General features: G+C 55.2%; 6 protein-coding genes across 6 annotated transcripts; 5 read left to right on the top strand and 1 right to left on the bottom strand.

Annotated features, from left to right (window-relative positions):
* The first annotated feature begins 140 nt into the window (after positions 1-140).
* DICSQDRAFT_182394 (uncharacterized protein) lies at positions 141-1,176 on the top strand. Its single transcript, XM_007368511.1, has 3 exons — positions 141-273; positions 477-1,002; positions 1,066-1,176. The coding sequence occupies exons 1-2, from the start codon at positions 211-213 to the stop codon at positions 960-962; spliced, it is 549 nt and encodes a 182-aa protein (XP_007368573.1). The 5' UTR covers positions 141-210; the 3' UTR covers positions 963-1,002; positions 1,066-1,176.
* A 3,431-nt stretch (positions 1,177-4,607) lies between these two features.
* On the top strand, positions 4,608-6,587 carry DICSQDRAFT_162798 (uncharacterized protein; the record flags this gene model as incomplete). Its single annotated transcript, XM_007368510.1, has 3 exons — positions 4,608-4,841; positions 4,908-6,125; positions 6,265-6,587. The coding sequence occupies 3 exons, from the start codon at positions 4,608-4,610 to the stop codon at positions 6,307-6,309; spliced, it is 1,497 nt and encodes a 498-aa protein (XP_007368572.1). The 3' UTR covers positions 6,310-6,587.
* A 697-nt stretch (positions 6,588-7,284) lies between these two features.
* DICSQDRAFT_182393 (uncharacterized protein) lies at positions 7,285-9,548 on the top strand (the record flags this gene model as incomplete). Its single annotated transcript, XM_007368509.1, has 7 exons — positions 7,285-7,484; positions 7,537-7,647; positions 7,709-7,828; positions 7,878-8,233; positions 8,303-8,450; positions 8,515-9,165; positions 9,234-9,548. The coding sequence occupies exons 4-7, from the start codon at positions 8,118-8,120 to the stop codon at positions 9,546-9,548; spliced, it is 1,230 nt and encodes a 409-aa protein (XP_007368571.1). The 5' UTR covers positions 7,285-7,484; positions 7,537-7,647; positions 7,709-7,828; positions 7,878-8,117.
* A 115-nt stretch (positions 9,549-9,663) lies between these two features.
* DICSQDRAFT_182391 (RNA-binding domain-containing protein) lies at positions 9,664-15,025 on the bottom strand. Its single transcript, XM_007368508.1, has 17 exons — positions 14,735-15,025; positions 14,179-14,682; positions 13,984-14,118; positions 13,493-13,765; positions 12,498-13,429; positions 12,188-12,426; positions 11,494-11,575; positions 11,397-11,430; positions 11,176-11,342; positions 10,988-11,051; positions 10,839-10,936; positions 10,684-10,787; positions 10,425-10,567; positions 10,352-10,367; positions 10,253-10,298; positions 10,155-10,186; positions 9,664-10,097 (listed from the first exon to the last, which is right to left on the bottom strand). Exons 1-9 carry the CDS (start codon positions 14,978-14,980, stop codon positions 11,292-11,294), a joined length of 2,496 nt encoding a protein of 831 aa, XP_007368570.1. The 5' UTR covers positions 14,981-15,025; the 3' UTR covers positions 9,664-10,097; positions 10,155-10,186; positions 10,253-10,298; positions 10,352-10,367; positions 10,425-10,567; positions 10,684-10,787; positions 10,839-10,936; positions 10,988-11,051; positions 11,176-11,291.
* Positions 15,026-15,215: 190 nt separating this feature from the next.
* Positions 15,216-16,207, top strand: DICSQDRAFT_109830 (Prefoldin subunit 3). Its single transcript, XM_007368507.1, has 5 exons — positions 15,216-15,315; positions 15,371-15,444; positions 15,507-15,618; positions 15,676-15,840; positions 15,917-16,207. Exons 1-5 carry the CDS (start codon positions 15,250-15,252, stop codon positions 16,145-16,147), a joined length of 648 nt encoding a protein of 215 aa, XP_007368569.1. The 5' UTR covers positions 15,216-15,249; the 3' UTR covers positions 16,148-16,207.
* Positions 16,208-16,853: 646 nt separating this feature from the next.
* On the top strand, positions 16,854-22,419 carry DICSQDRAFT_66429 (uncharacterized protein; the record flags this gene model as incomplete). The annotated part of the gene is made up of 16 exons (XM_007368506.1): positions 16,854-17,852; positions 17,902-18,485; positions 18,551-18,643; positions 18,699-18,806; positions 18,861-19,224; positions 19,290-19,839; positions 19,901-20,031; positions 20,080-20,656; positions 20,709-20,775; positions 20,834-21,082; positions 21,139-21,509; positions 21,571-21,597; positions 21,649-21,749; positions 21,804-21,888; positions 21,941-22,175; positions 22,236-22,419. 16 exons carry the CDS (start codon positions 16,854-16,856, stop codon positions 22,417-22,419), a joined length of 4,725 nt encoding a protein of 1,574 aa, XP_007368568.1.
* Between the last annotated feature and the right edge of the window lie 500 nt (positions 22,420-22,919).

The following is a 22,919-nucleotide window of genomic DNA, read 5'->3' as shown; positions in this document are numbered from 1 at the left end:
GGACGCCTCCAGAAACGGGGGAGTCACGCTCACCGCGCCCCTTCCGGGTTCATTGCCATTGCCAATCTGTCAAGCCACTAGCGCTGTCGGCTGCCCCTTGTATCCCTCATGTATACCCTGATACAGCGCCTCGCCCCGCCGGACCATTTCTCTCACTACCGTCTCCTGTTGCCCGAACCCTGCCCACTCTCGCAACGGGCGTAGAGCGGAATGTCAGGATACGATGAGCGACTCCTCGCGAGTGCGCCGGTCGCCACACGGGCAGAGAAACAGGTGCGTTTCCTTCATTAACATGACCTTGGCATTGTCATTCTCTCCATGCGTATCGCGTGTACACTTTCGCATGCCTGCCAGCCTGTTCGTGCACGGCGGGGTGAGAAGAGGTAAGAGTGGGCGGAACGGCTGCGAAGGCTGCGCATCGAGCGGATGAGGGTCACCCTGCGGGCGCAAGCTGACGCGTCGATGCTCTTGTGCAGGAAGGATACAACATCGATCTACTAGAAGACAGCCGGACTCGCCCGGGTGCCCGCTCGGCCTCCGCAACACCACCCCCACCACCTGTCGCCCATTCCAGCGACCACTCGAAGGCAGAGGCGGGAGGCTACGCTGGCTCCGCGCAGAACGGGTACGCACCCGCGACCCGCACGCCATGGTACAAGACCCGCAAGTGGCTCATCTTCTTCTTCATCGGCGCGATCGTCGTAGTCGCGGCCGTCGTCGGGGGAGCGGTGGGAGGCACAGTCGGATCGCACAAGAAATCCACAGACGCGGCGGTGAAGGGCGGAGGGGACTCGAGTGGCCCTGGCGGAGCGTCACATAGTTCGGAATCCGCGGCGTCGAACACGGCAGCGGGGGGAGGACAGGCGGCGGCCCCTACGTCTGCGAGCTCGGACGGAACGCCTGCTTCGACGACTGCTACCGCTCAAACTACGTCGAGCGGCGCCGGCGGCGGAAGCCAGTGAGCGCGCGGTCGGTTGGTCGGTCTATGGGATACCTTGATTGGTGCGTGCTCGATTGCAGCTGGTGCAGACTGTCCTGCGCCATTCTGAATGACCGCTCCTGCAGTTGCTCCCTTGCGAAAGATCTCCATGTGTATTTTTCGTCAAGACGGTACTGGATTTATTGTCGATCTCTCTGTACGCTAAGATATGCTACAACTATTGAGTTCGTTCTTTCGCTCTCTGTACTCCGCCGATGCCCGAGACGCTTTCCCGACGACACCTCCAGGTTAGTTTCTCATGGTCTTTTTGCGCCATAAGGAGGTCGGCTCTCGTGCTTCACCGACGGCATTTCCTCCGCCAGATGCACGCCGCGCCCTTCAGACGCAAGACGTCCGGCGGTGCGGGGAGGCTTACAACATATCCGGATGTGTCGGGCCAACATCGATGACGAGCGCCAGATTGTCTGGGCCCACTCTGAGCCATCCACTGCCAGGTGCGTACTCAGTACTCATTGGTGACCGCTGCCAAGACAATATTCCGCATGACGCATCGAAGAACAAATGTTCCTTCAAGAGGGCGGTCTTCAGTGGGGTGGAGTGCAGCGCCTTCTGCCTTTGTGACAGGTTGGGTACGTGGCGCGGAAGTGCGAGCATGCGTGACTTAAGCACCAAATCTGTTGTAAAGTTTCTTCCAACATTCGAAGCTCGGATGTCGCGGCGTTTGAAGTATTGCCAGTCGCATCCCCTGCCAGTGACTACCGTCGACCACAACGCTGAGCGCGAATTGGACTACGTAGCTCAGGGGGAACGTAGACCTTGTGGGCTCCGATGTTGAAAGTGGATGATGCATCACAGGCAATAGGTTGCGTATTCAGTCTTTGAGTTGAGAGGAATATGCTGACGATGGCCTGGGGTGTATCCATGAAACCGAACGGCACTGGCCGCACGAGTCGAGATGTACTCCTGGCACAACTTCGGGTTCCTAGACAATCGCTTTGACGGCTGTCGTCATGTATCAACAACCTCATCAAAGGACAGACACCAAAGACTTTAAGCTCTTAGTGGCCATTCTATGACCTCTCTGGGTTGCATTCGTGCTTCGAGCTGTGCAGGTTCCCGGGTGCGTTGCCCGATGAGGGGTGGATACGCTTCTTATGTAATTGCCAGACACTGTTTCGAGATTAGACGCAGCTGTGGTTAAGGCCAGGATATCCAATTCCCTGATCACTTACCTACACCAATACTCGAATTTCTAGTGAGATGAATCAAAGAACAGACATCCATGCAGTTGCTTCTTGCAGAAGTGCGTAAGAAATCTGCCTACCACGAGTGAGACCGCCAGCCTTGCCCTACGTTGGCTACTAGCGGGGAGAGCGCCTGATAAAACGCCCCACTTCCATCCTGCACATTGGGCAACCTTGTCTGAATCTAGGATTGCGCGACGGGCTATTGTCCTGGCTTGCAGCATCGTTTCTCGATTATCTCGCTTTTGCCGCGTTCTCCAGAAGGGCCCCCGGATTGCTTCAAGCTTGGAACCTGCGTTTGTGCTAGCCGCCAATGTCAGTGTCCCCTTGGGTTTGGGAACACGCACATCACTACCTCCTCAGCCGGGCTATCAAATGCCTTGCGCTTGTTTGCCGCCACTAAGTTGGCGTCGGTCGACGCGTCCCCACACGAAGATGACCAAGATATTGTACACGGCCTGCTCCTCATAAGCCCCATTGTGAAGACGCCCTCGGGAATGCGCAGTGGTATCCGCCCACCAAGGGGAGGAGGCTCTACAGAGGAACTTCTACAACACGAGCACTTGTCCTTGGAGGTTTATGGAAGCCCCGTTCGCGATGCGAATTCTCTGCCCACCCGCCCACACATGATGCCGACACATCTCTCGGCCAGGCGCAAAGCACCTGTAGGCTTCGTCGACCTGACCTTTGGGCAACAGTTCCGTTGGCTGCGAGCCCTCATATGAAAGATACTGTTGTGCGTGATGCGGGAGATGAACCGGAGCGTGGAAGCCCGTCGACTCTTGTTCGGTGCACACACCCAGAGGCCTCGCGATCCAAGATACTCCCGCCACTACCTTACGGGTGAGGTTCTTCATTGGTTGTGAGTCGATGACTGGATGCAGCGGGACTTGTAAGAGGCCAAACTCGGACATTGCACCTTTGTACGGCTCTGTTAGGTCATTGTTTCCATTGTCTCAGGGGTACGTCGCATCTCGCCGTCAAAGCGGACCTTTGGCTGACGCTCGAACCACATGTGCATAAGTGGCTATATGCAAGGTCTATGGATTGCATACCATTGTATCACATCCACTCCCATACCATCATCCTTGCTGTCCGTTGGGACCACCACTATATTGTATATCAAAATGCGCTTACCCGAGTTGTATAGTAAGCAGTCATATTGTATGTATAACCTCACCGACAGAGAAAGCGTATTTTATCGTACACATCGCGGTCACTGCGTGAAGCGCCATATTACGGTGGCGGGGAACATGCTGGGAATTTGCGTATTCCGCGCATATCACCCACGGATTCCCCAGTAAATCCCCCTTTGATGGGAATCTGGTGGGAACATGCACATTCTCTCCAGATTCCCTCAACATCCCCAACCGCTTGTGCAGATTTCTATTATAAGGGGGACTTGCCTGCCCAAAATTACTTATCCGTCCGCGATGACGTCGTCGTATGGTCCCATATCAACCTGCCATCGCGTCCACATCTTGACTTTGTACTTCTTGCATTCCCTCCGTATGCCTATCTTCCCCTTGGTACGTCCTGACCATTGACTCTCGGATGGCAGCTGATGTGTTAACATGCAGGTGTTCTCTCATAAATACATCTGCTGATCAGGGCAATAGTACGTCTCTAGTGTTGCGTGTGAAGTCCCAAAGTCTGATGGCTGCCGCATCTAGTAGGTTGTCCCGCGTTTATCGATTGTCCTTGATTAAGACTGTGAGTACCCAGTTTCAACGCTACAGTGTACTGCTAATCCTTTCTAAGCAGAACTCAAATATCGACATGGTGAGTGCATATATGCATGTATTGCGCGTGCCATCTCAGCTGTGTCTGATGTCCAATTGTAAGCCAGTATCGCTGTGCTGGCGGCTACGGGTATGATGTGATTGGGTTAGGGTTGATTGGGCCGGTCTGTATGATATATAGAGAAGTCCGGATGTAGCGTAGGAGAGTCGCCATTTGAATATATATTCATTTCGATCTAATTCAATCTGGCTGCCAATATCGGGACGAATACTAGGCGCCAAGCTGGGCACCAAAAATGGATATGAATAATAAGATACAAAATTGTATATCCCATTTGATCCCATGTTACGCAGGGTGCGGAATGTCTAAGTAATATGTGGGGAACATGGTCGGAATGTGAGGGGAAGGCAGTTAATACCATGACATCCTCTAAACCTGCGGAATGTGGTGGGAACATGCTGGGAATGTGGCGGTAATGTGCTCATCCTCTCCGTGTTCCCCAACCTCTGTAATCTGGCGCTTCACGCGGTGGGTGCTGTATAAGTCTTGTCCTTACTCGCGGTCACATGACCTACGCGTCGTATCCTCTCATTGTATGCAGTGCAGCTTGGATTGTGTGAGACAATGGGTTTTAGTGTATATCTTCCTCATATAAGCGCAGGACGCATATGTTGTGAGCCATGTGGCTCCAGAGGCGGGGGGCGTTGTCGCAACACCATCACGTGATGGGTGGTGACCGGAAAGGTGGCCGAAGGCTCGCGTCCCCTGCTTTGCGTCTTCCACCACCTCGGCATCCGAACCACCACTCCACATCTGGTTGCAAGAGTATATGTCCTAGTATGCACCCAGCTCAAATGCTTCAGGCGATGCAAGACGTTGCTCGGGGTAAGAAAGTGCCGAGTTTCACGACACGGGTGGGTACCAGTCGGCTCCTCCAAGAATGCATCCCCTATTGACAATAGAGGACCATCTCTTCCTAGCTCAAGAAATTCCGTGCAGGATACAAAGTCAGAAGCAACCCAGCCCCTGTCCCACACGACAATAGAGCGGCAGGAACAACGCTCGAGCCCGATGACCAGAAAAATACCCAGCAGTCACTCCAAACCATTGCGCCAAACCCCCATTCCAGGCCGCAACGGCCGCGCATACGCATTCCTCTCATCGCTCGAAACTCTTCACCATCCACCGAGACATGCGTGCACGACGGTGGTTGCGAAAGTCCATTGGAGTCGTATCCGACGACCCTAGTCGGCTCACCTGCGTCATGGTCTCCCAAGACCGCCTCCCGATCCTCGCTTCTCACCCTCGATTCTCCGGAAGAGAAGAAAGCTCTGCAGCCCCCGACGTCGCCGGAAGACCTCGAAGCGAGCGAAGAAGATGACGGCGCACGGGACGAACGCCAGTGGCGCGACGAGAGAAGCCGCCCGATCGCCCGCAACGACCATGGGGAGGGCGCGCCCTCTTGTGTCACGAATCCTAGACCATCACCGTTGTCGTTGGTGGACCTCGCCCCCAGTTCGACTCCTCCACGACCCGCTCCACTGCATGCGCTGCAAGGTGCCTTGGGGGAAACCGTCTGGTACATGATCGGGTCGCAACTGGACCAGCACGACCTCACGCGCTTCGCAATGATCTGCAGCGAGACTCTTCTCGCCGCAGAGAGCCTCATACACCGCCACCCGGCGATCCGCGATGAAGACACTATGGTCGCTTGGGCAGCGGCACTCGAGAGAAACTCCGACAGAGCACATCTCGTGCAGTCACTCACTGTCGGGTGGGACACTGAGGAGGATGTGAAGGGAGACGCCGCGATCGCGTTCGCCGCTGCGATCGAACTGTTGCGCGCAAGTAAGAATCTGCATACGCTGAACGTCTTCGCAACCGCAACTGCAGGCAACTTTGGGTCCGGTCACATCCTACCCGCAAGCGTCCGCACGTTGAACACGTCGGGCGCGTTCTTCTCCCGCGTCGAGCAGCCACTGCCCCCCCTGCGGCACCTGAGCATTCGCGTAGAGGCCAACGATCTCAATAAACTTCGAACGCCAATCTCTCTGTGCAGAGAAACGCTCAAACAGCTCCGCATTTGCCTGAAGTGGCCGTCGCCAATGAGAAAGCGGGAGGACAACCCGGTACGATTGTGCTCCCACTTAGACGCCCCTAACCTCGTGTACTTAGAGTTGCACGAGGAGAGGTCGGAGGTACGTTCGATGGACTACGACTACGAGGAAGGTACGGAAACTCACCGAGGTCTCTCTAGAATATCCCTCTCGTTATAACGAAGAGTCGATGGGACCGCTTGCCCGTCGGCACGAGCTGGTCGAGAATGCTCGCGACTAGGATGCCGAATCTCCGGTATTTGGTCTGGAGGCCCGTGTGGGCTGAGGGGGCTCGCGATATGCTTCCGGGTGGAGCATACGACGATATCGTTCATAGCTACCCCACGAACGTCTTCGCCCTCCTCCGCTGCCTGCGGATCTTCGCTTTCGCCCTACCTGACAACCAATACTTGTGCTTCGAAGGAGGGGCAGAGAATTCGAGGGACAGCCATCCACAGGCAGAGACTATCTGTCTGTGGAAGACGATGAGGGAACGAGACAGGAGGTTGCAGCTTTGACGGAGAATGTTTATAGTGGCCGGTTCGGTTCAACGGTGCTTACCTGCTGACCACGGCGGCGCATAGATGGGTCATATATGCGGGTGAGTTGACATATATGGGTCTTATTTTATTGCTATGTATTGTTGCTTTCGAGCTTTGGCGGGTCCAGCTTGCCACGCTGTCTCACTTCGAATGCCATAAATTATTGGGCTAGATGTCGCCGGGATGGCAGCACCAGTGTGACGTGGAACAAGAGGTCATCAAGCGAGGCGAGAAGAGAATGTGATCGCCAGGTGCGTGTGTCGTCGTCTGTTCGCAGCGGAGGTGGGCAGGTCGATGGCCATGGCGTGGAGTCAGGACGAAGCTACACAAGGCGCTTGGGTCTTGTATGTCGGCTCGCACTCCGACAACGAGGAGCATCCGATGCTTCTGTCCTCTGCTTTCGCCGATTCATCTCGCTATGCTTTCGTTCTGAATGATCCTAACTGCTGGAGGCCATCTCGACATGACTTTGTGGCCTGCTCCTGCTTCCCCCCGTCTCTTAGCTGCGCCGCGTAGTATATCGCCAAATTTCGATGTACCTTGTCCATGTCCGTGTTCTTGTTCAAGACTGCGCTTCTGTCAACGACATGAGGCTTTGCTCCGGGTACGGCTGTCTCATATGTATCTCAGCAGGTGTATGATGGGAAAATGGTGGTAGTAGTCTATGTCGTACGTTTCAAATCGCCAAGAGATCATTCTTCACATTTCCCATTCCGATTCGCAATATGAGCGAGATCGGTATACTCAATGCGACTGCTTGCATACGACGAGCAGAAAGCTTCAACACACAGTCCTATCGTGCGTGAGCGATGTATTCTAGCCCTCCACGAATGCGAAAGGCGAAGTTTCCTGGGATCATCCAAGGGATGTCTCCTATATATCAAGTCAAGACGATGTACTGGGCTATATACAGATTGAGGTGGGTCCAGCTGTGTCTAGTCCTCATACCACAGTCGTTTAAAATTTAACAGCATGCAGTCATCCAGACGTTACCCTCGTCCGGACTGAGTAGCCACGATCCGTCTACAATGAGTGACATGCAAGACACGATAGATGTATCATTGGCCGTACTGTTCGAGCATGTGAGTGCATAGTAGCAGCATCAGAGGCATGTACCTTAGAGGTCTTGTTGCACTCGCACAGTCCGTCGACCTATGGCTAATGCCCAAATTGGCCTCGGAATGCAACTTCACCTGGGTGTCTCGTCCCTCCTCCTTTTTCACCCTTCAAGACATCGGCGATGTACTTCTATACGCCTCAGTGGTGCTTCCTACTCCTGTCTATATTTTGGCCATTGATAACAGTTACGCAGAATAGCGGCCCTCCGACTCGAACGACTGTTGCTTCCCAAGGGAGGCTCAGGACGCGGCGTTTGTGCAGAGGATTCGCACCCACTACGACATAGATCTCGCGGTTGTCGACGAGGTGTACTCACGCATAGTGGACTCCTCTCTCAGCCGTCTCTCAGACTGACATCCTCCTCGCAATGCTGGCGCGCTTTGACCGCTAGTCTCCGCCCGCCAGGATATGTCAAACCCATCATCGACGAGCGATGTCCACTTTCTTGGCAGCTCCGCGAGCTTTCGTGGAGTCCATCTATCCGTACAGCTCGGGCCAGGATAGCGGTCTCTCGAACGAACAACACGTGCGGTCGACGGATAGCCAAGGGCGGGCGCCACTACTTCACCAACCTGCAGCGCTTCGTTACTAACTCCCTTCTGCCATCCCACCATCCAGCTGCAACCGCATTGCCAAGAAGATGGACATTGCTCAGGTTGAAGTTCAGTTGCCATTGCCGCGCTCCTGGGATCCGTATGTCATGCAGGAAGTAGAGTTGGTTGATGGTGGTTGTGCAGAAGGGTCCGCGTTGAGTGGCTCCAGTCAGGTGCGTGCTACTCTATTGTTCAGGATAGGAGTGCAATTGACGTGCTCACGGTCTATGCAACTAGGATACCACCACATGGTCCGAGGACGGACAACTTCTCGTCCAGATCGACCGCGACGTTTACCTCTTCCTCCGCGATCAAGCAGACATTGATGCTGTTGTGCGAGCTTTCGCTCGGGGCATCCTCGGTTTTCGTCACGTTCATGTGGAAGTGCATTGCCCCAGAACACTCCGAACCTTTTGCGACGCTCTCGCTCGCGAAGCATTCGCTCCTCAAGTGATCAACAAGTTCCGCTCCCTTAAGCTCGTCCTCTCCACTTCTCTCCGCTCGACACCGGACGACGTGAGTGTCGCTTTCCGATCCCTCACGGATCTGAAGCACGCACAATTGTTATTGCCTGCGTTCCACCGCCGCGGACTGTGTCTACCTCACAAACAGCCCATCCGATCCTTAACTACCGAATCCTTCACTATAAGGTCTCTCCGTGGCCCTGCCCCTCCACTTGTCAATCTCAGTGTAAACACCACACTTGAGGACGAAAAAGCATTATGCGCATCAATCAACCGCCTGTTCGAGCACTCGCTGGTCAGGCTCCGTATTCTACGCCAGTATGAGCCTTGTGCCAAGCATACTGGGCCTTCGCCCGCCCGGACGTGCTTCTTGCTATACCTGCCCCATCTCGTATATCTCGAACTGCGTGACACTGCGCTTCTGGTGAGTCCTTTGCGTCGTGATAACTCCCCATCCTTGAGAAATGGCATCGCTCACAAGATTCCGGACAGAGAGATTCGGGCCTCGGTCAGGTGGACCTAATCTCGCAGGCACCCTGGATCCACTACGCCCCGCGCAACCTTCCGAAATTGAAGTTGCTTCTCTGGGCGCCGCCCTGGCATCAATACCTCGAGTACGCTCCGAGGATCTATGCACAGTCCATCGCGGCCTACCAGGAAGACTTGAGCCTGGTCCTGCGACCTGTTCATCTAGTCATGTGCGAGTCCCAGACGGAGGGATTCTTGTCATACCCCCTCCCAGATGGAACGTATCGCCACGGCCGCGAAAGTTCTGTCTATGTCGACGAAGACGGTTGGCGGCGGTAAGGTCCATGTTGGCGTCATGGTGGGATACTCCATCGCCGACGATGAACAACGTACGTGGGACTGCCAATAGAGCATCGTCAGACAAAGCTGACCGCTTCCACTAGCAGATGTATCCGAGGGTGATAACCGAGGTTGCTTGTATTTTTGCTGTATCTTTGCTGTATCTGTGCTGTCTGTGCTGAACTTGTTGTGTTACATATATGCTACTATGATCAAGCCAGCTACTCGTGATCCAACCGTTTGGTGATCGGGTCATGCGAGAAATCGAGCGAATCCGACCTGTTAACGGCGTGGTACTCGCTCAGACTCCTACTATCGCCCCATCCTTCTGTCATGAGGCTCTCTTCGTCATCCTCCCCCTGTTCGTCATCTAACCCCTTGTGATCCTCGTCATCGACGTCCAGCGGTTCCCCTAAGTTGTCGAAGGGATCCTGCGCGAAACGGAGGGAAGATGCAATCTGTGTGCCAGCAGAGATGGTGGTGAGGACTGGCGACTGATCCAAAGTCCGAAGATTCAAAATGAAGCGGGACATAAGGATTGACGAAATTCTACAAATATGAGGATGAGTTCTAGGTGAGCAGCAACCGGCGAGATAGAGCACGAACATGACTGCTACAAGTCCTAGGGATACTTGCCGCTTCATGATGTATTGTTAGTTGGACAGCTAGTCGCCAGGTGGACAGACCGGGGAAGTGTGTCGTACCGTTAGCACATAATACATTATGACAGAGTCCACGATTAGAGTTGTTCTGAAGCAACTATCAGATCAATATACTACGGTCTCAAGAAGGCTGTTACTCACATAAAATATGTGGTTCCTGCCCACAACGGCGAGTGTGAGCATTACGCCGATTCAATAGGTGTAGCGTCCTCACCATCACGAAGTATCAGGGAGACTAAAGATGTCCTCAATCTGGCTTTCCTGGCAGCGATTGCTATTCCGGCTGTTCTGTACCAAGTAATGGCAACAACGATAAAGTTTGCAACATAACCGCATAGCCGTACGCTAATCGCCACTAATGTGCAGCAGATCGAGTCAGATCTCCGGGCTCTGGCGATGCTTGTATATCATACCTCTATGAAAAGAAAATTTGAGTACACTTCGTGGAACGAGCAGACATGCGGGATACTTTCCTGGTCCAAACTGGATTATTCAAGTTGCCTCCAGAATATATCGTCTGAGCGCAGCCTGTAAGCGGCCAAGGCAGAGCCATAGGCCGAGACATGAACATTTCTATCTGCCGCAAAACAATAAGCCCTCTACAACCGGAAGACAACGCCCTACTCACAACATTGGGTGGCACTGGACTAAGCCCTAAGAGTAGAATGAGGGTCGTCCAGGACCATTTGCGATTATTGATAGTATGTATGCGAAGAGCCATGAAGACTATGAACGATTACCGCACTAGGATATCTAGCTATATACTAAATCTCTTACCTGCCTGTGTTGCTCCTAGGAGAGTTCCGAACAGTTGTTGCGACACATCCGGGAAGCGGCACCTATAAGATCCGTCCGCTCGTCTGTATGTTGTTGCTTTTCGCTGCTAAGAGAGTAGACTCACATCTACAAGGTAGCAAAGCGTGAAGATTTCGGTAAGGCGATAAACAAGAGAAATATGGACCCACGCTGTCGTCCTCCCACACAACGAATGCCCACAGAGCAATGGACAGTCCGAACAACATAAGGCAGTAGCGATTGAGGAGGAACAAAACCGTTGGTATTGTTAGTCTTCGTCTCCATATTACGCGGTGTTCAGCAGGAAAGGTGAGAATATATTCGTAGATGATGAGCGCTATGAGTAGATATCAGCAAGAGTAAAGCGGGATGAAGTGTCGAACATACCCACACAAGCCATCTCGAGCCGACAGCCCGCAGGAAAGCTGTGGATACAACATGCTCATCAGGATCCCAGAAACGCGTCGTTCCTGACGCCGAGTACTCACAACGCCTGATCAAGCTTCTCGGCTACCAGAGTGGGTGTCCACGACTGTATGGGATCTGACGATGCGTTCATTTTGTCTTCCCCTGCAGTAAATCAACTGTCAGCGCTTCGTTGAGGGAGATACCTTGAACGAGTTCGAGGCGAGGCGCTAGATGGCTCATGGGCTCGTATTAAGTATGCGTTGGTGCGGATTTGAATTGCGATCCAGGCACAGGGTTGGTCCCTACTCCCGATTGCGGTGCTCGCTCTTGACTAAAGCTGTCAATGCTATGGTGGCATGTGGCATCACAGACGCTGCACAAGTCTTCTGTCCATAGAGTTCGAACGTATAAGTTGTGCAAGCCCTAAAACTTGCCACCACTGAGGCAAAAGTGGATGGGCCAAACTTCAGATCGTCGTGCTCCTTCACGCGCATGCAATCTCGACGACAATGGTAAGCGACGGGGGTGAACGGCTTTCTTCCGATCATTTGTTGCCAACCAACCACCGGTGGTAGCGATCCAGCTGGTCTGGCCATGGGCACAGCCTCCTTGCACGAGAGACAAAAGTCTATCACGAACGACTTTTCGTTGAAGGCAACACAGCGCGACCACGAAATTGTCTCACACTCCTGTGCGTGTACTAACCAAGACGCTTCTACATATCGTCACCTCCATCCCCATCCCCATCTCCTAATTCCAACTTTCTCTTCCTACCGGGCATCTCCGCACCGCCACCATAGCCAGCGCCCGCCTTATCTCGGAGCTTGTCGACGTCGACGTCACCCTCTTCTGCCCATTCGAGGACCAAATGTCGCCCAAGCAAGTGCGTATGTCTGAGCGTCGCATACGCCTGCTCGGCCTCGTGCCGCGTGGTGAACTCGAGGAACGCGAATCCGCGCGTACGATGGTCGAACTTGCGAGGTAATCGCACAGACTTGAGCTGCGCATGAGCACTGTCACAAGATCGACGCCCATTATCAGCGCTGCACTGCAGTGACGGCTGAAACAAAGTGCGATAGCGTACCCGAAGAGCTCCCGGATGTCCTTCTTGGTCACCTCGAACGGCACGTTCTTGACGATCATCTTCGTCGTGCGCGCCTTGACCTTCTCCTTGTCTGCCGTACTCTCTCCCTCTACGCCACGTCCCGCCCACTTCACTACGAGCTTGTGCCCATCGAGCACCATCCCGTCCATGCTCTTCAGGCCACGCCGCGCTCCGTCTAGCGTGCGGAACCCGACGAAGCCGTAGCCCATGCTGAGGCGCGCCCCAGGGCGAGCGGGGTCGGGCTTTGTCTGGATGCGCGCAAACGCGAAATCCGGGAGGTGCCTTACGACCTGTGTTAGCTTCTCGGGCGTCGTGCTGAACGACAGATTCTTGACGAACAGCGTCGTCCCCGCGCTGAGCGCCGACTCATTAGCCGCCGAGGTCTCATCCGCAACAGCGATGGGAGCCGCGCCCGTCGCAGAGACGGGGACTGCCGGGGCTGCCGATTCGTTGTCGGCGATAGGCTCATCCGTGATGAACATGCCCTCGGGGCCCTTCTCGAGGTAGATGACCGAGTTACCCATGCGGCGGTACGCGACGGCACGGAACGCCTTGCGGCCTTCGTCGGGGTTTACGAACTCGACGACGGCAAGCGTGCCCGCTGGCGGCACCAGCACGCGGCGGAGCTCCCCATGCGGCTCGAAGAGGGCGCGCACGTCCGCAGCGGACGTGCCGTAAGGAATGTTCTTAACGAGGATGATGCGGTCCGAGCGCGCGGGCCGCCGCCCTGAGGGAGAGGGGTCGAGGGCAGAGAGGTCGACGCCGTGCTGTTCGAGGAAGGTCTTCGTTTCCTGGATGACGTGCGTCTCGGCCAGGGCGAGCTTGACGGCAGCGTTGGAGGACTCGGGGTTGAGGATGTCTGCTTTGGAGATCTTCATACGGTCTGCTATAGAGGAGACCACTGCATCGCTCTACATGATTGTGTATGAGCTCACGACGCCCCAACGAGATATATTCGCGGGATCTCTACGTACATTCATATACAACATGGCCCAATTGAACTCCTTCCCTGCTGTAGCCTTTCGCTTCGCGTCACGATCCTGCTTTACTGTCCGCTTCTTGCCCTCACCCTTATCATCCTCCACCTTTCCCTTCCTATCCACCGCGGGCAAGACGTGTAGCAGACGACCCTGGAACGATGTCTTGTCGAGTGCCTCGTACGCCGCCACGGCCTGTTCAGGCTTGGCAAACGTCACATAAGCGAGACCCTTCGACTGCTGTGTCTTCGGGTCGAGAACCAGATGTGCCTAAAGAGAGGAAATTCGGTCAGCGTCTGATATGCACTGATGAGGCGAGCTTCGAAGGGAAGAAGAGAGATGACTATAGATCAGATTGTTTCTACTATCGATTTCCCTGAATAATCAGCACCCCCGCAAGCGAGTCTGATGTCCCTATTCAGTCTTTTCATCATGCTAACCCGTCTCTCTTCTTCACCTCACACTATAGACACAGATCGTCTGCTCACCTGGGTCACATCGCCGTGCGCCTGGAAGTGCTCCCGTATCTCATCTTCAGTGCAGGTGAAGGGGAGGTTACGGAGAAATAGTCGTGAAGTTTGCAAAATGGTCGCTTTCGTCGAGTCTAGAGGTTCGGTCTCATCCTGGTGAGGATCGTCGTGTCAGCTCCATGAGGGCTATGGAACAGTGAGGATACTGCGCACGTCGTTATCATCGTCTGAGTCCTCCTCGTCATCCTTCATAAGCTCGTCGTCTGACTGCTCGAAGACTTTCTCCGGCACGTCCACAGAGTCCAGCGTCGATTTTGTGTGCCGCCGCAGCCAGTCCGTGTCCGACATGGAGGAACAGCCCGTGGTTGAGGAGGCGTCTGCAGAGCCCACCTTCTCTTCGGTCGCTTCTGGCAGCTCCTTACCCTTCTTCAACTTCTTGCTCTTCTTTGCGTCGATACCAGAATCCTTTAATGTCGACGCCAAAGGTGCAGGTATAGGGTCTGTGTCTTTCCACGAAGGACCCTTGTTGCGAGGCTGCATTACTTGCATGAATTCATCGGTAAGGTCGGCGTGCTTGCCCGTCTTCGACCTGTCCTTGGTAGAGGTCTTCGTCGTCTTGGTGTTCGCTGAGGCTTCAGCAGACCCCTCGACTTCCGCGGGCGACGGGCCTAACCTCGGACGCTTGTTGGGACGTGGTGCCGGAGCGTCCTTCGCGCCCTTCGGAAGTGAATCAGAACTAAAGAAGGCGCAGGACGAGAAAAAAACACACATCAACAACGTCGACGGTGATCCTCGACGAGTCGACGAACGACCTGTTAAACCACTTCTTCGCCCGTTCCGCCTCCCGGGGAGACTTGTAGCCGATGAAGCCGAAGCGGCGCGACGTCCCGTCGGGCTTCAGCACGAGTTTTACATCAGTGAGTGTGCCCCCAGGTCCGTCAGACGTCTCGAAATGCTTCCGCAGCCGCTCTTGGGTGAGATACGCGGGCAGATTCTTCACAATAAGACGTGACATGGCATCAGAAAACAACACACCAGCCTCGATAGTGAACAAGGTGGGACGGAGCGGAAGGAGGAAGTTGGGAAGACGAGAGCGAAAAATTGGGCGAATTTATGGAACAACAGACGCCGGTTGCCGACAAACCCAATCGGGAATGTGCGCCTATCTATTCAGCTATAGATTTCGAGAGGGTCGGAAATGTGAGGCTTGCGCTACTGTCTATCACCCTACTACACTCCCCACATCTTCTATAACCAGCAAAGATCCTCTGCTTATTTGCAACTATGTCTAAAGCAGCCACGCAGACGCAAGAACGCAATCCAAGAGGCATTCCCAAAGCGCCCTTCATCGTCCGTGCACAAGCGATTCGATTGCAGCAGTGTATGTTAACGCGAGCTCATCCAGGCAGATGTCGCAGAGTTCTTGGGTCCTGACCCGAATCCGGAGAATGCGTTGAAGGAGTTCCAGGCCGCGCTAGCGTATGTTCCTGTGTCATCTATGGGCAAGTGGACCGAATTTGACGGCTCCCTTCTACAAAAAGGAAGTATCGGTACATGGACAATAACCTAGCTCAGCGGAGGCGAGGACTCGAGGAAAAAATCCCAGACATCAAGAAGACATTGGCGATGGTGGAGTTTTTGCAAGAACGACGAGTAAGTGAATGTCGACTTCCTTAGAAACTTTACTTGACGCGCGGCGTCCGCGCGTAGGAAGGCATGAGCGCAGCAAAGGATGGAGATGAAGACGACCTTGATGACGACGAGGGCGACGTAGACGTCTCAGGGAAACCGCTTACAACTACCTTCGAGCTGAACGACACGCTATACGCTGAAGCGGAGTTGGAGGACACCGACTCCGTCTACTTGTGGCTTGGGGTGCGTCCGTCGTCTCCTACTCAACCGCTTGCTGCGTACACGTCCTCCCCTCTGATCTGGCCGCCTCTCCCCCCAGGCAAACGTCATGCTCGAGTACAAGATTCCCGCTGCCGTTACGTTACTTCGATCAAAACTTGATGCTGCACAGAGTAGTCTTGAGAGCGTGATTGAGGACCTTGAGTTCCTACGGGAGCAGATCACAGTCATGGAGGTCAACACCGCGCGCGTTTACAACTGGGATGTCAAACGGCGGAGAGAGTTGCGAGAGAAGGAGGTGGGTAAAGGAAACGACGAGGAAAAGGCATAATTCAGTCGTGTGTATGCATACTTGTGAGTCGTGATATGCCACATGTATATAGTACTAAGGGACCCGTTCAAGTATTCTACTCTACTTCTTTTCGCTCTATGAGTCGCTCTGAGGCGGCGCACTGTTTCACCGACCTTAGCTATGTCGGGAGTCGGGCGTCGGGAGGGCGCATCACCCATAATAGGAAGTGGCGGTACCGTGTATGACTCGATCATGTGATACAACACGCGAGCCGCGACGGTCACCGGCGGCTAATCACCTTGCCTTTGACTGCCATCATTCCCCTCCGCCTACTGCCCCGTTCGCAACCTGCCTCTGGTTTGCCCTGTGTACATCAATGTTCTGCGAAGAAAGTGATCATGTAGAAAATTTACGTGCGCGTCCAAGGCCTTACGGCGACCAACAATCACGTTTGCCGCTCAAAGCGCTGCTGCAACGTCTACGCAATCGGACTGGCTTCGATCACTCAGCCGGTAAGAAATACAAGGGAAAGAATACCGCACGATCCAAGAAGAGAAGCCATGAAGAGGACGAGGAAGATGGTCGGCGGAAGCGGACAAAGATCTCTTCCAAGGACGCCGTCAATGTCGCGGACACAGGACGCCTTCTCCCTGTCTATCAGCGCGTACTCCGCATACGTTACACAACTGCCATCAACGGTCCTGAATACGACTACTACACTGATGAGCAGGCAGCGGAGAGTGGCATGGCCGACGACGAGCAGGCATTGCGCGACTGGGTGTCGGCCTACGCAGCGTCCGAGAGCCAAACAGCGGTCATTGATCTTGGACAGGTGTCACTGGACCTGGGAAGCCTCCAGATTGTCGACCCATCGACCAGGGAGGACAGCGTTATTCTAGCTTTACCCATACTGCGCGACTCCTTCGACCCGGACGACTACGACTTGTCTCCGAGGGCGGGACGATTTCGCAACGCTCTCTACGCCTTCGAAGCTCTAGCGCGTGACGAGCGCGCTCGCATCACTTCACAGCTGTCCCTGGTCCTGTCTCAAGAACACGAGCCAGACGAGATGCCGTTCTTCATGCGCCTGCAAATCGATTGCTCGTTCGTGTGTCCGAAGATATTCGAACCCGTCCAGCCTGCGAGCAAGCAATCGTGGTCAGAGGCCCGCGCTCTCGAGACCCAAGAAGCCCAGCGTCGGCTCATCCTCCAACTCTTCCCTCCTCAGACACCCGTGCCAAAGTCCTACCACGGCCACACGGACATCCCCTTCCTGTTCTCAATCCTCCAGCCTGCGCCGGCCCTTTCTCCAGAAGCGCTCGATGTGCTGCAGCCCGAGGCTCTTCTCCCCACTCTCCTCCCCTTCCAGCGCCGGACGGTAGGGTGGATGATTGACAGAGAGGGTAAGACCATCACATCGTCAGGAGAGATCGTCCCTACGACCCAGATTGACGTCGACGAACGTCCGCTCCCTCTCTTCTGGCATCGCTACCCAATCTCTCCTGACGAAACATGGTACATACACCGTCTTCGCGGCATCATATCTCCCACTCGCCCGACGGTTGGGGAAGACGAGGACGAGGACGAGGCGCTAGAGGCGCTAGGGGGCATCGTGGCTGAGGAGCCTGGGCTGGGCAAGACGCTCGAGTGCATATCCACGATCATGATGAACCCGGCGGAAGGTCGCTCTCCGGTCAACAAGCGGTGGGACCCCGAGGCGAAGATCGAGGTCAAAGAGATCAAGGTGCGCTTCGGACGCGTGGATGTTCGGTTTGACTAACCTTGCGCTGCAGACGACGCTCATTGTGACGCCTCCGCAGCTTGCGCCGCAATGGGCAGACGAGCTTGCACAACACGCGCCTAGCCTCAAGGTGCTCATCTACGAAGGCTGGCAGAAGGTTACCGTGCCGATCTCAGACCGCGACATCGCGCTGGAGAGGGAGAAACGCAAGGCCGCAAAGGCCAAGGCCAGGGCGGCTGCCGCAGCCAGGGCGAACGGCAAAGGCAAGAAGAAGACAGTCGCCTCGCGCGCACCCAAAGCTAGAGGCAGCAGCAAAGGTAAGGGCAAGGCCTGCGCGAAGGACTCAGACGAGGAGGACGGCATGGACGTCGACAGTGAGCATGAGCATGAAGCCAAGGACGAGAACGAGGAAGAGATCCTCGACTGGTGCGCATACGTGAACACGTTCGACGTGTGCATCACGACGTACAACGTCCTGCAGCACGACTTGGGCGTTGCGCGCCCGCCGCCCTCGCGGCCACGCCGCGCGTTCGTGCAGTACAGCACGGCGGCGCGGTCGCGGAGTCCGTTGGTGATGTGCGAGTGGTATCGGGTGATCATGGACGAGGTGCAAATGGTTGGAGGGGGCAAGACGGAGTGCGTTGAGTGCCGGGCTGTTGGCGTGTTGGAGTTTGGCGTGCTGACGGTTCTGACGTCTTCAGGGAGATGGTCTCGCTCATACCGAGGTTGTCGTCCTTTGCGGTATCGGGTACCCCGGCGCGGTCGCAGGTTGCTGATCTGATCCACGTCCTCAAGTGCGTCCTTCACGATGTCGGTCCAGGTGCGCTTACTTACAACTGCGTCTACTAGGTTCCTTCGCATCGGCGCTGTTACGGACGTGCCCCGTACTTGGACTCGATTGCAGCTTCCAGGCTACGTCCACGAGTTCACAGAGCTCTTCCGCCGGTACACCGTCAGGTACGCTTGGTGTATCGCTTCGATCGCGCCCTGCTAACGAACATTGTGCTCCAGGACCATGAAGGAGGCAGTAAAAGAAGAGCTGACCATTCCTCCTCAGACGCGCTACCTCGTTCCCATCGAGCTCGGCCGCGTCGAGCGTCACTTTTACGACCAGACGCTCGATGCGGCACTCCTCGACCTCGGCTTGGACGCGCGCGGCGTCGCGGCGACGGAGAACTGGGAGGTCGACGTCGCTAAGCTGCGCCACTGGCTCCGCCGACTGCGCGGTCTCTGTACCCACCCGCAGGTCGGGCAGCTCGCAGTCAACGCGGTCGACAAGCTGCACAAGCCTGGGGTGCTGAAGAGCATGGCGGAGGTGCTCGAGACGATGCGTGAGCAGAATTGGCGGAATTATATGGAGGATCGAACGGAGAAGGTAGAAATTCTGGACTCCAGTCCCCTCATGCCGTGACACCTATGAACTCACCTCTGTCCTTCAAGATCTCCACTATGACGACCCTGGCCCAGTTGCTCCAGCAGGACGACGGGAACCGGAATCGCTACCGCCAAGCGCTAGACATGCTCCTTGAGGCTGAGCAAGAAGCGGACAAGCTCATTGCCGACCTCAAGGAGGCGCAGGCCGAGTATGCGAAGGAGCGCGAAAAGCTCAAGTCGGAGATGGCTCAGCTCCGAGCGTCGCGCCGCCAGGATTCCTCCGAGGCTCAGACCGAGAAGAGTAAGGACAGCGATTTTAGCAAGGGCAAGGGCAAAGCCAAGGACAACGGAAAGGAGCAAGATAAGGAGGAGCGCACGGGGAGCGAAAGTCCAGATTTCGACCTCGACGAGGAGGGCATTCCGCGGAACCCCGCCGGAGAAGCGCACAGAGCGAAGGGCATATCCATCCATGGACGCATGCGTAGCGTTCGGATCGCGCTGCATAGGGTCAAGTTTCTGCAGGGAGACGTCTATCACGTCTTGGGCAAATCTTATGAGGCTGCGGAAAGCGAAGCGTATGCGGCAGCGGAGGAGCTGAGGCGTACTCTTTTGAGAGGTCTGTGATCTTTTAAGCACTGGTCGGGGTCTTGAGCAGAGCTGAGCGCGAGTATTCGCAGGTACCGAAGAGGCTGCTGAGCGTGCGATGACCTACCTCGACCATGATCCTGTAGTCAAGGCTCTGAAAGAGAAAGATCTGTACGTCAAGACTCCCTATCTTGGAAGGGGCGGTCTCAAGTCCTATCACTTAGTATGTGCTATAGATTGTGTGCTGGGGCTCTACTGACGATTCGCATAGATGGAGGAGGGTAACGAGCTCATCGAAGGGCTTTTGAACGAACAGTCCGCCCTCCTGTGGCAATGGCGTCAGAAGCTTATCGCACTTCTGACCCAGCCACTCGGTAACAAGGGAGATGATGATGCCGACGGCCAGGAGTACTCGCGCAGTCTCGAAACTCAAGGCGAAGCAGAGGCGTACCTTCAGGCGTATGCCGCGCTCCTGGCAGATCGACGCGAGACGCTCACCGCCGAGCGAACCCTGCTTGCCGCACATGACGTGCGCGAGGTCAAGGCGCGTAAGACGAAGGCTGCGCGGAAGGCGGAGGCGTCGGAGTACGTGGCTCTGAATGACCCAGAGGTCATTCAGCTTGACAGGCTCGACGACCAGGAGATGCTACCTGAGCATGAGGTCATCGCGAAGACTCTGAATGACGAACGGAAGGCGTTGTTAGATGAGTTCGATCCTGGGCGTGCGATCAAGAGCGTTTTGGTCGACCTGAACCACATTGTCGTGAACAGTCAGAAGAAAGACGACCCCGAGAGGATTATGGCGCAGGAGGGTGTTGCTAAACTAAGGTCTCTCATTGCTGAGCAAGGTACGTTTCGCGCAAAACTGCAGCTCGGGACTATGTTCATCTTTGTGTCTAGGAAAATTGATCGATCGCCTCCAAAGCGATTTGGCTCACCTCCGGAAAGCGTTCAACGAGCGTATCGCGTATGTTGTCTCACCTCATCGGTTTGTGATCCCCAGTGGCTCATCACGCTGTCCACAGCTATTTCCGCCAGCTGCAGGAAATCTCCGACACTGTGGCAGAGGCGACGTTTGAGACGACTCTTCAGGACAGCATTAGGGACCTTCGTGAAAAGCAGGCTCAGCTGGACACGAAAATCAAGGCCGCGCGCGCCCGCCAGCGCTACATGGACAATCTTAGCAAGTCGCACGAGGAAGGTACGATGGACGAGGACGACAAGACCTGTATCTTGTGCAAATGCGAGTTCATCCGAGGCTACATCACGCAGTGGTACGTTCCGTTCCTGAGAAATGTGTACGCGGATATTCTCACATATTAGTTGCCAGCGCGCATGTCTACTGCGAAGACTGCATGAAAGCGTGGATCACCCGCCCCGAAGGCAAGGCCTGCCCCGTCTGCCGCGTGCCTATCAACACCGACCAGCTCCAGCGGTTCTCCATCGACAATCCGGACGAGCCGGCTGAGGCGCGGGGCCCCGCGAAACTGCTGAAGAGCAACGAGGCTCTGCCTCGGTCGCGACGACAGATCCAGTACAACTTCATCAGCGCGCAGACGTTGCAGGATATACAGTCGATGGATGTGTACGGGAGCTACGGGAGCAAAATCGAGACGCTGGTTCAGCATTTGCTGTATCTGGAGGTGACGGACCCCGGAGCGAAGAGCATCGTGTTCTCGGCGTGGGCGGATTCGTTGCTTAGTGCGTACCGCTTCTTCTACCTTTCTCTCCAATTGCACCTCACCCTCTTGGTCGCCCGCAGTCATCCAGCATGCATTGAGGGCGAACGGTGCGTTTATGTGTCGTGCACCGTCTGCCACTTCCTAATACGGCACCGTAGGCATCAATTGCTTACGGGTCGACCAGAATTCTGGACGACGTAACGCTGCGAAGAAGTTCCGCACTGATCCTACTATCAGCGTATTGCTTCTCCATGGGTCAGTCACAACATTCTATTGACGGCTCGTTGCAGTGCCTGAAGGCGGTCACAGTGAGCGCGAGAACGCAGGGCTGAACGTGACCTGCGCCTCGAGAGTATTCCTGGTGGAGAGCGTAGTACATCATGCATTCGAAGTGCAAGGTACGGGAATCTGATACTACATTTTGAGTGCGACTGTTGAAACATCCCGTAGCCATTGCGCGTATCGATCGTATGGGTCAGACGCGACCAACGGAAGTGTACTGCTACTACGCAGAGGACTCGGTGGAGCGCAATATTCTGGACCTCGCTGCTAAGCAAGGGCTGTCGTTGTACACCCGCGATAACGCCGCGGGCACGCTCAATGTTACCTCGTTCGCCGCGGACTCGGACAAGAAGCAGGTGGATGCACCTTCGAAGAAGGTTCAAAAGGGGGATTTCGTCTACAAGTGAGTATCAGGGATTCTGAGACGATCACGGGGTTCTCGACTAATACGCCCCTGGAACAGGACAGATGACATGCTCGCCATTCTCTTCCCACATATGTACGAGGACATTGAATATTTGCTTCCCCCGGAAGAACTTGGCCAGCAGAACGATGCGAGTAGTCGGTCTCAGGATGACGCGGCACGACGGCCTGCTAGGAGGGCCGCACACGTGAACGCAGTCGCTGGACCATCACGGGCACGATGACTTCATCTTCGGTTGGCTTGGACATTGTTGTACCGTAGTTATAATTACCGTCGTCTTATCCACGGATCGAGCGTTCATGTTGTATCACTAGATCACTAGTATACCCTACCAAGTATAATTCTTGGCTACGTGAAGTGGCGAGGTCTGTATGGCAGTATGTCCAAGTCCGTGAGGGGGGTGCCAGCTCGTGTGGTTTCGCGTTTCAGGTGCACAAGTGCGGTAGGTGGGTCTCAGGGAACCTCTGGCACTCCTGTGCTGGTGGAAAAGAGCGGGCTGAAGGGAGGGCGGAGCCCGACCACAGCCCGTGAGTCCGTGATAAACCCCATTGAGACGAAGGTCGATCAATAATTTCTACTTAGTATATGGCGCGTTGAGGGCGGGCGCCAACCCGGCCGATGAGCGCAGTAACCTTTCTACATGGTTCCTAGCTATCTGCACGATAGTATATCCTTAATGTGATTTAATGTGGCCATGACTTCCCGGAGGGCCCTACAACCTAC

This window comes from Dichomitus squalens, assembly GCF_000275845.1.
Source record: "Dichomitus squalens LYAD-421 SS1 unplaced genomic scaffold DICSQscaffold_36, whole genome shotgun sequence".
Taxonomy (NCBI): domain Eukaryota; kingdom Fungi; phylum Basidiomycota; class Agaricomycetes; order Polyporales; family Polyporaceae; genus Dichomitus; species Dichomitus squalens.
The sequence above is the reverse complement of the archived record's forward strand: the minus strand, read 5'-3'. Positions and strand labels throughout refer to the sequence as shown.